This window comes from Staurois parvus, unplaced genomic scaffold (genome assembly GCF_062004578.1).
Source record: "Staurois parvus isolate SC_StPar_1 unplaced genomic scaffold, SC_StPar_1.0 ptg000147l, whole genome shotgun sequence".
Lineage (NCBI taxonomy): Eukaryota > Metazoa > Chordata > Amphibia > Anura > Ranidae > Staurois > Staurois parvus.
In genome coordinates, this window is record NW_028317943.1 from 12,430,001 (window position 1) to 12,441,340 (window position 11,340).

The 11,340-nt window shown below is 37.5% G+C and overlaps 1 protein-coding gene across 2 annotated transcripts in view; it reads left to right on the forward strand.

Annotated features, from left to right (window-relative positions):
* PAWR (pro-apoptotic WT1 regulator) overlaps positions 1 to 11,053 on the forward strand; it is a 143,942-nt gene extending 132,889 nt beyond the window's left edge. For both annotated transcript variants that reach the window (XM_089674047.1, XM_089674046.1), the window contains exons 5-7: positions 3,073 to 3,214; positions 3,298 to 3,402; positions 7,751 to 11,053. In XM_089674047.1, coding sequence (XP_089530173.1) covers positions 3,073 to 3,214; positions 3,298 to 3,402; positions 7,751 to 7,837 — 334 coding nt within the window. In that variant the 3' untranslated portion in view covers positions 7,838 to 11,053. The remainder of the gene's footprint in view (positions 1 to 3,072; positions 3,215 to 3,297; positions 3,403 to 7,750) is intronic.
* Positions 11,054 to 11,340: the final 287 nt, after the last annotated feature.

Below are 11,340 nucleotides of genomic sequence, written 5' to 3' on the forward strand. Positions count from 1 at the left end.
CCTCAGTCAAGCTGCTTTTGGATCTCCCAGTCCTAATTATTTAAAGAAGCCTTTATCCTCTACTGTACTAGCAGGAAAATAGTATTTTGACTTGGCAATATAATCAATTTCCTGAAGCTTAGTACAGGACACAGGTCCCTCCCATCTGTTCTAATGATCTCCCAATTGCTTGCTACAAAATTGAAGCTAGCTGGGAGTGAGAGGGGTTATATGGGGTATGTCCAGCAGCTTTTTTTTTTTTTTGCCAATGTGTAATTACCCTGAAGGTAGCTGCATATAACCCAGTTGAATAATGATTTAAAGAAGCCTGCGTCCTATACTGTATTCCAGTAAACTGATCTAACTGGTAAGTCAAAAATCCATTTTTTTCCACCATCACAAGACAGAGGAAAAAAATTAATGGGCACAGATGTCACACAAGAGGCATCCATTCTCTTCTGCTCATATTCAGCAAGGGATTGTTCATGGATCCAAACCAATGGTAACTGTACTTTGTGTTGCAGATCTAGAACAAGTAGGCAGAGTCCTGGCTTCAATTACTACTTTCTTATTCGGAGGTTCAGAACTCCTATATCCATTGGGTCTGTATGATAGTAAGAATTTTCATAAAGAGGTCAGCAATAGTGGACTCAGCATTTCTCCCAGCACTATATTCCTCTACCATCCAACCATACCAGGCTGACTCAAAGATTGTTTAAGATACTGATAACGAAATGGATGGGACGGGATGGTGTTGGGCTCTTCTGCACCATTGATGCACACCAACACTAGACTGCTCTTTTAGGACACCATGTATTCACCTATACAGATTTTTTTCTACAATTGTGAATAAAAAAAAAAAACTAGAGCCGGAAATAAATGGATCAAATTTTGAATGGTTCAGCCTTTCAAATGTTCCCTGCTCTGTTTTATGACAGCAGAAAAGTCTCTCCACTGTCAGAAAACAAAGGCTCAGCAGGGAGGATTTCCCCCATCCACATCAACATGTTTTTTTTTTTATTCAACCCACTGGTTGAATAAAAAAACCAATACTCATCAATGGACTGCTTTAATGTAGAACAGGAATGACAGAAGAACATTTTATATTACTTGTTACATATCCAAAAGTCTTATTGCACATAGGACCATCAGAAACCCTTATGTTTGGATACATTCATTTTGAAAACTTTTCAATTCCTTGCTGAATTTTCACCAAACATCAACAGTTGTTGTTTGAAACACAACTGTTGCCAGGTTTGGGCTTCCTGCATTGAGAATAAATTTAATTGGGAGAAATGGGAAATTATATTTTTTCCAAAGAGGAAGAGATTAAAAAAAAAAGAAATGTATGTAATATTTTTCAGGTCTGGAATAGAAATGAATTACCTATTTACATGAATGTGTAAATTCCGCCAGTTTAACATCACTAAGGGAAGCAGTGACTCGGCAGTGCTTTACTCTCATTTCTAGTATTTGCTTCATACTGACATTGTTTCCAGTGCCCTTAATTCAGAAAGTTTACAGTGGGCTTACATTAACAATACTCCCATGCTAAGAATAAAGTAAAGATTCACAGAAACTCATTAAAGCATTTCATGATTCAGAAAAGTAAAAGTATAATTTTCTAAAGAAATATGCTATAAAAAATATGCAATGATAGCAGTAAAAATAAAATGCGTAAAAAAGTACCAGAAACCCTTTAGCAAAATGTGATGAACAGCTTAGGCGTTAATAGCCTAAGAACATATGTATACTGCCCATAAAGGGCCATAAATTATAAAACACAAGTGAACTTAAAATGAAATCCATTAATAAAAATGTATACAGTACTGTAATTATGGAGGTAAATGTGCACATGCAGATACCAAATGCTGTATTGTGGGAGGCAGGGGGAATGCCATGGGTTTGTTAGGGCTGTAGTGGCAGATAGCACAAGGAATCCAAATACAACATGCTTACTGTGCCTGCTGTAAGCTAAACTTGTTACCTTAAGCATTGCTACAGGTTTGCTTTAAGGCCCCATGAACACAGGACATTTTTTTTTCTCCCCTGGACGCCTGTGCTCCATGGGAGGAAAATGCAGCATCAAAAACGTGCCTAAAGCCACGTTTTCAGACGTGTTTAGGCATGTCAAGCGTTTGAGTATTCATTCCATTGGTGAGAATATTGATTTATTATGGTCATTGGAATGAGTGGACACCCAAGCTGTTGCCGTGTTTTAGGTGTATCAAGCATTTTTTGATGTTGGAACGCTCCTCTCCTGAATGCACTGGCCCTGCGTTTTTTCTTGTGCTTCTAAACGCTTGTAAAACACCTATCTGTGATTGGATACACATGCTAACATTAAGGGATGTTTAGAGGCATGAAAAAAAGCAAAATACCTCTGAAAGCAGCGTTTCAAATGCCCTATGTGCATGAGGCCTAAAAGAGCAAACTATTACACCATCATCTTCATGCTGTTTTTTTTTTTTTTTTTGTTTTTTTGAGTAGCTGTTTTGGAACAAGTATGCAAGCTGTCTTCTATGGCTTTAGATATTTGGTAACTGATCAGCAACTTAGCAAAGATGAGGTTAATCACTTTGGAGTATTCAGAAAAGCTTTCATATTTTTATCAATACCGATTCCTTTGAAGTATTTCCTTTAAGATTTCCCTCGAAGATTAAAAAGTAAATGTTAGAATAGAGATCCCAGCATTTACTATAAAGCCACGGTGTATGTATGCTTACAAAAAGGACAAATGTGACAGCCCTAGCTAATACATGATAACATTGCCTGTTAGAAATGACTTTTTGCTCCAACCTCTGTTCTCTGAGCTCTTTGCCTGTAGAGGCCTTGTAGTGGTACATCACTTCTGTGTAGTGGAGATCAGACACATGCTCCTTCCCCAACCATATGCCATTATAATATTCCTAGACATTATTTGCACACCTATCTTGGCAAGGCTCCCTATGTAAGGGAATGTGGCTCAAAAGGTACCTTCAGACACCTTGTGTTCTCAGCCATTAGCTAATACTGTTAAGACTGCATGGATTCATTTATTGTAAGAGAAATTTTAGTAAAGTTTTTAAAGTTTTTTTTTTTTTTGCTTTTCAGCACAAACAATACCCCAGACGATGACTCCTTAAATCGTTATCCCCGTACTGACCGGACAACATGTGGCCGCTACAGAGATCCCAATTCTGTAAATTCTGTACAAGGAAGTTCCTTGGAGAAAAAGATTGAAGAGCTTGAAAAGGTAACAGCTATATTGAATTGCATGTATTTTATTATGAACAAACCTATAAATATATGAACACCATTTTTATATGGATTTCACAGGAGCTAGCGAAAGAAAGGCACGAAAATGTAAGATTAGTCAAGTTAATGCAAGACAAAGAAGAATTAATTATGAAAATGAAGGAAGAGATTGACTTATTAAACAGAGTAAGTATACAATGAGCACTGTATATGTTTTTTGGTACAAGAGTTATAGCATAATATGATAAAGATTTGAGTTCTTGACTCATTCATGACTCCTATGGTTCTATGGGGTATAGTACAAAAAATGGCCACTGCCCCAGTCTATAACTGGCTTTTTCAGCAAGGGACACCTGGATGGGCAATGCATGTCAAAAAAGAAAAGAAAGTTCCCAGGTCAACTTGCCAGCCAGCCTGCCAACAACCGAATTAACCTTTATAACAGTATGCGTTAAAAACAGGGGTTTAGGTACCACACATTTGCAAATACATACGTAAGCCACAGAGCCACGTTACGGCACCCCGCTATTTTGTAGTCCTAATTTTGAGAGCCCCCATAGTAGAGGCACATGTATTTAATGGATAGACCAAGGGCAGGTGAACCTGAGGGAGCCCACCCCTCCTTAAAGGTACAGGAGCACAGTATGCAGTTAAAAAACCCTGTTTTTAATGCACACTGTTAGGTTAATTTAGTTGTTGGCAAGCTGGCTGGCAAGTTAAGCTGGGAACTTTCTTTACTTTTTATATGGGGTATAACCTTTATTTATTAGCACTTTTTGTTGGTGATGCTTGTTCATACTGTATATTTGTGATATCCACCAAAACATCTTGATTTTAGATTTGTATAACACCATCAGTTTGTGCAGCGCTTTACAAAATAAAGGGAAATGATATAGTCCCTGAGATTCTGCCTGTGAGCTTACAATCGAAAAAAAAAAAAAAAAGGCCCATAGCTTTTTCTTGAGGTAATAATATATTCCTTCAGGGGTAGTTCACACTGGAATTGCACAGGAACTTCATTTGAGTAGGCTGCAAATTGCACTGGAATGCATAAAAAATAGTGTAAGCGTTACTTTAAAAAAAAAAAAAAAAAGAAAAACTGCTGCACCAAATAACATAGTACTGGTGCCTGCAAACACACTGCATTTGCAATCTGCATTTGGGTTGCCATTAACATTAAATTGGCACCTACAGCAGATCGCAAGTGCAGTGTGTTTGAGCACAGCGCGGGATACTCATACGGAATACACCTTTCTTGCATCGCAGTCTGGTGTGAATCAGCCCTCAGTGTTTATACTAACAGGAAATATTAATATAAGACTATTAACAAACAAGAAGCAAATAGGGAAATGGGTCAAATATAATTAACAGAATGGAAACCCATAGGCAAATCAACTGTTTTCAACCACTTGAATCCCTAGGCCTTTTTCTCCCTAAATACCCAGAGCTAATTTTTCTGGGGCTGTATTGCTGGAAATGATGGACATGCTGAAACAGTGTGCCATCACACCTAGCATCATTTTCTGCCAAGAATCCTTTGCACCTGGGCAGAGAGTATGCAGATCATCTTGGGGCCTATAGTCCCAGGGCTGGGAGCTTAGCAAAAGATCGTGTCATGCATGGGAGCGTGATCTCACAGGAAGGGCTTGCAATTTGCTGTCGATCTCTAAATAGACATAAAATAAAGAAATTAATGCAGTTCAGTATTCACTAATACATCATTAAATTACTTTATTAAATACAAGCAGTGTAAGTACCTGAGGTTGACTTGGTATCTGCCACTTGCAATCTCTGTAAATCAGAGCTTTGAATGGGAGAGATAATAACAGCATAAGAGATCACACATTTCTTATGCTGACAAGGAACATGCTGATAGGAGGAAAAGCAGAGTGATTAAGGGTTAAGCTCATCACTGTGCTGCTTGTTCAGTTACATGCTAGTGGCAGCCTAGGTTTTAAAGATGGATTGAATAATGTTGGCCATTCGAAGTCTGATGACCCCATAGGGGTGGAAAAGAAGTACTGCAGGGAGCAGCTTCAGCCTGAAGGAGAGTACTGAGGCAAAATCTGCTTTTTATATTACCTTTTAATAGACAATCATTGAATTTGCACTGACATCTGTTTTTTTTAGCAAAGGACAACAGTACTAGTGGCTCTTAAAAAATCTGCTCCATTGACCATTCAGTATATAGGAGGCGAACTGGCTCAATATCGATCCAGGTTGAATCTCAGGTTCAGGTCAAAAGTAATTCAACCCACTCTTCACTAAGTAAAACAATAGCAAGTATTAGAGGCTAAGAAATATTTTTCTGGGCAAATCCACTTGGCATATGAATTGGCCCAATTTAGTCTGAATTAATTCAGTCATCACTGTGAAAAACAGTATTAAAGTGTTACTAAACTCAGTACCCTACATATATCTGGTCTCCCACAGTACACAGAACATGGAAATGCAATTTTTTCGTAAATATAAACTGCTAAATACCTTTTCTCGTAAGCAGTTGTAGGAGTCTTGTGACTTCTATCAGTGTCCAGCAGAGTACTGGTTAAAGCGTGCAGGAGGAGTTTTTATTCTCCTCTAGGAGGATGCAGGACTCCTCCTAAAACTACACAGGGGCTGTTATACAACCAGTGGCCTAGGGCAGTGTTTCGCAGCCTTTTTTCAGACAAGGCACCTTTTAAAATTCTGCACAATTTTGAGGCACCCTATTCTAAAGAACTAAATTAATCATTTTCCATAATGCTGCAACATCCACACACGTAGGACACCCAATATTAGAGGTGATTTAGTCCTATAAACCACACACACCTGTGCACACTGGTACTGACTAGTATTCCAATGTTTCTCTTCTCCCTGGACAGGGAGGGACAAACAAGGATTCTGTGCAGGCACCAGACATCCTCCTTATCAACTGATGGCATTGGCTGTCAGGACGCTGGCGGCTAGAAGGTTGTACTGGTGCACAATGAAAGCCTGCGGCTTTGTGTAACTAAAAGGCATGCTTGATCCACCTGCTGGCTTGTATACAATTTTTTTGGGCAATTTTTAGGCATTTTGCCAAGACACCCCAAGGTGCCTGGGCACCCTGGTTGAAAAAGACAGACCTAGAGAAGCAGTGACATAGCATCCCCCATCTTACTAACAAGAAATCAAGGAAGGTGAGCCATATATAAACCAGGATCATACAAGGAATGAAAAAGAAGCATATATCTATGAAAGGTATAATATGTCTTTTGTTAAAATGCTTTTAAATATCTATCTAGAGTTCAGCTTTAACCACTTCAAGACCGGACACTTTTACCCCCTTCCTGACCAGGGCAATTTTCAGCTTTCAGCGCTATCACGCTTTGAATGACAATTACGCGGTCATGCAACGCTGTACCCAAGTGAATTTTTTACCATTTTTTTGAAACAGATAAAGCTTTATTTTGGTAGTATTTATTCACCGCTGGGATTTTTATTTTTTTTGCTATGTAAATGAAAAAGTCCAAAAATTTTGAAAAAAAGTGTTTTTTTTATAAAATTTTGCAAATAAATAATATTTTATCATAAATCTTTGCCAAAATTTATTCCGTTATCTTTTTAGTAAAAAAAAAAAATCCAAATTAGTTTATAACAAAAATTATAATTTTTAACATTTTTTTTTACATTTTTATTTTATTTTTTTATATTATTATTTTTTATTTTTTTTATTTTTTTTTACATACTGTCACCCTAGCAGTACAGTGTCACCATGGTGACACTGTACTACTTGTGGGGGGTGATGAAGATTTTTTTTTTTTTTACACGTTGCTTTTACACCCATATCGGATGTAAAAGCAATCATTTCTCTTTCTCTCTCTGTGCATTCATGCACTCATTGAGAAGTACTGACTGAACTGTGATTGGTCACAGCTTGTCACTGTTGTGAATAGGCTTGTACCATGTGACCTCTGTGATCATTCACAGATTTCACACCTAGTAAGCAATGATGTCACAAGTGACATCTTGCTTACTACTTTGCATGTGATCACTGATTGGCCAATCAGTGATCACATGATCGGGACCTCGTACAGAGGTCCCGTCCGACGATCGGTGTTTCACTGTGTCCGGAGGACACAGCGGGCACCGGATCGCGGTGCTGCGCGCTCCCAGGGAGCGGGCACAAGCAGGGTGCGGGGAGGCCGTTTATAGACGGCCACCCGACCCTGCAGTGCCACCTTCCGGCCGTTTATATGCAACGGCCGGTCGGGAAGTGGTTAAGACACTTTTCTGAAAGATGTATATTAGAGCATTTAATAAATAAAATCCTGCTTTTGGTTATGACTGATTATTCAAATAATTATTTGAATTGTGTTTAGCAGTTTATATTTAATTTGTTTATTTCATCCTGACCCTTTCCCCCTTTATGTTTGTTTCCTTGTTTTAAAACCTGCATATATTTATACTTTAAAGCCTGCAGTTTATAGCATCTTCTTTTTTTACAATGTTCTTTGCGCCATGGCTCTGTAAAATGGTGTTTTTATTGGATGTCTTTTTCATTTCTTTTTTTAAGGATTTGGATGATATAGAAGATGAAAATAAACAACTAAAGCAGGAAAATAAGACCCTTCTGAAAGTTGTTGGCCAGCTAACAAGATAGAAGATAGATGAAAAGTTTGCTGTGGAACAAACACTACTGATTATTTTTCTCTTGAGAGGCGGGTGTGTAGGATAGGGGAAATTGGTTAAGGGAATAGGGGATATTAAGTCAACCTCTTCGATGAAGGGGTACACCCAGTGCTTTTCAACGAATGGTCAAGATTGTATATTTATTAATAGAGACTGTGTCCTTGAGAGTATGAAATTGCACCAGATTTTGAAGATATAACTCTTTGTGATAAACATGATTTTGCACTGTCATGAAAAATATTTGACAGGTTTAAATGTTCAGCCTCCAATTTAAGTGATGTGGAATTTATCTTTTTGTATGTTTTTGGGTAAATGGTGTTTTTCAGGCTTCTCAATCATAAGGTCAGACTTTAAACACTCATCTTTTAAATACATGCAAGTCAGGAAAGCCCAATTTAAAAACAGTGGACAGACAATTGTCAACCCAGTGTCTGGAGAAATCCCCGGAGGACAAAGGGTGAAGGAAGAGGAATGTAAACTTAGTCACCGGAATGGAATGTTTTCATGTCTGGAGAGACCTAATCTTTACATGTAGAATGGGGTCTTGGACATTTTTCATTTTTCTATACCCTTGTACATGTCACTGAACACATTTTCATTTGTAGAACTCTTTGCAAGGGAATATGATACTGACTGATAAATACAGAAATGTGTATTTATATATATGCTAGTCACTAAGCCCCTTCAGAGTAATATAACTAACATTTTTCCTCATAATATATTTGTGTGCCCACTGATCCTTTTAATTCTTAATACTTTTTAAAAATCTGTTTTTCATACATACCATTTTCATGTTTACCCCTTGCTTGGAGAAACAGTAGCAACCGTTTTATAGGCTGGTCCAATATTGCATAGTGCTTTTATATTTGTTAGGAATCTGTGATCACTGAGACATCAGGCACAAAAGGCACAGTTGTAGGATTACCTCATTTACAGAATGCTTTCCAATTTTTATGTGGTGACCCATGTTCCTTTCAATAAGCATGCTGTTGGATTAACAAGTATTCAGATGTAATCAAATGCTAAAGAATGCTTAGGCCACAGTTAATTCCTGCTTTGGCTAGACAGATTCTTGATCTCATTGTAAAGCTGTGTTTTAAACAGACGTTTGATAGAACTATAATTAAAATACTGCAAGAACCATGCTTAAAATGTAATTTTGGAGTTGGCACCAACTACCATTAAATGGGTAATTAAAATTGCCAGTGTGGCAGTATTTTGGTGTAATGCACTCTAACTTTGGAAGAAAACTGTGTTCTGATTGGGAAAGTTACTATTTGTTTCCTCTTGCATTTTGGGCAAAAATACCACAATACCCTGCACATTACATCAGTAGACCATAATAAGATGGGTCTTAGTGAAGCTAGAAGCATTTCAGTTCCATGCCTCCCAAAGTATTTCCTATGTGGTGCAAAGTTCCACTCTTAACTACTTAAAGACGTGCTCTTTCCTATATTTATACCTGGGCCCCGGACCACTGCAAATGTGTATAATAGCAGGTAGGTCAGCAGCATCAGAAAATATATGTTTAATTGCAGGCAAATAGATAATTATCAGGTTGTGTATTAAAAGATAATAAAATTAATTTTTATAACAGATTAGCGGAAGTCACTGCATTCATATTATTATGAACCTCCTGTATTTCTGTGAACAGCTGCACAGAGGGAGGGGATGGGTCATTGTTTTGCTCAGGGCTGTATGTAAGTAATATTACAGGAGTGGAGGGTAAATGATGTGCTCTTAATAGTTCTGCTTGGCAAATAATAGACTGATGGAAGATAGGTGAGTAAGGAAGCAAAGTATGAGCATCCATTTTTTTCTTATACTCCCTAATCAGATGGGTTGATGCTGTTACAATGATTTCAAGGGGAGATGGTGTTGAACTGTGCACGAGGTAGATGATTACTAGTTGGACATAATGCAACATATAACAAAGATCCTAGGATTATGTTTTCAGCTTTCAACTTCAAAGTGAAAATATTTTGTTGCATGTTGCCCCTAAGTATTTATAGGTTTTCCATTTAGTGCATCTGTTGCTTTGCTTTTAGGTCCTTATGCAGAATGAACAGGACTCATCTGATCATGCAGCAATGGGTAAAAGGGACGAGTCCAACTGACCTACATCTGGAGTTGCAGATATTTGCATGCTCTGTCTTCCACATAGGGTTCAAGGCACCCTAGATGCAATGTCAAATTAATTCCTCATATGGAGCTGAAAGATTCCAGTGCAACTATGGCAGAGCACCCATTATACAAAATACATGTTAAGCGATGAAGCGGCCTGTGCTCCCTCAGATCCCATTTTATTCTTCCCCATGTAGGGCACACGCTGATACAAGCCAGTTTCTATCTTGTGGGCATGGAAATGATTGCTAAGCAGCAGCACAGATGTTAGATATGCTGGAAAAAAAATAATGTGCAATACAACATACTGTTGACACTAGTTAACCCCTGCAAGGCCTGCATATTGCAATTAGCTTGTAAATAACTTGTAATATATCACTAGACTTTGTAATTTGCTAGTGTTATTATTATATGTCTTTTCCTGGATGGTTTACAGTAAGTTGGTAAAAACAGGAATTAGCGTTAGAAATATGAAATTGATATAATTTTACTAAGTCACCTTATTTGAGCAGTCCAATCCATTTATATTCATTACATGCTATACCTGAATATAAATAGGTAGGAAAGTCATTCCATTCTGGCAGGCAGTCCACAAAATGATGGGTTGACCAATGTTTTGTTTATTATAATCAATGACTTCGGTGCTTTAAATAATCGCATGCTTTTATGGATATAGCCTGCGTAATAATTGTGTGTTGTGCATATTAACACATGTAAGCAAAACTTGGCAATACGCTGTACATGATTTTCATGACCAGTGTGACAGTCAGAAGTGCACACTAGAAGATCACAAAATAGGTTTTCCAGACTGCTGAAAAATTTAATGTGCTCAGTTGGTCAATGAGTTACTTTTCCTTATAAAAAGTTACGTTTCTTTATTGCACACTGATCCAAGAGGCACACAATTCACAAAAAACATAAATATTCAGCATTTTTATTTCTATGCTTTCTGCTACATTTAGTGATCACATTGTTTTAATTCATTAAAGTTTTTATCATATGCATTTATCATATGCAATTTGTATTATCAATTTTTGCAGTAAAGTCAATTCACTGGTATTAAGAGTGAGTTTCTATGGGTTGTCATTGAGGAGAGCAGAAAAACAAGCCTCTCCTGGTGCAGATAAAATATCATAAGACAAAACGGTCATTTATGAGAAATCGAGGTTAGCAGTAGTTAAATGTTTGTTTCATTCAGAAGAATGATGATTACACACCAACACAATATTTTATTTGTGATGTGAACACTTTGATTCTTAAATTATCATTACAAAACATAAGACGTGTATGTAAAATACCCAATACAGATTTGTGAATTGACACGTTTGTCAGGAACTGTGACAGTGACAC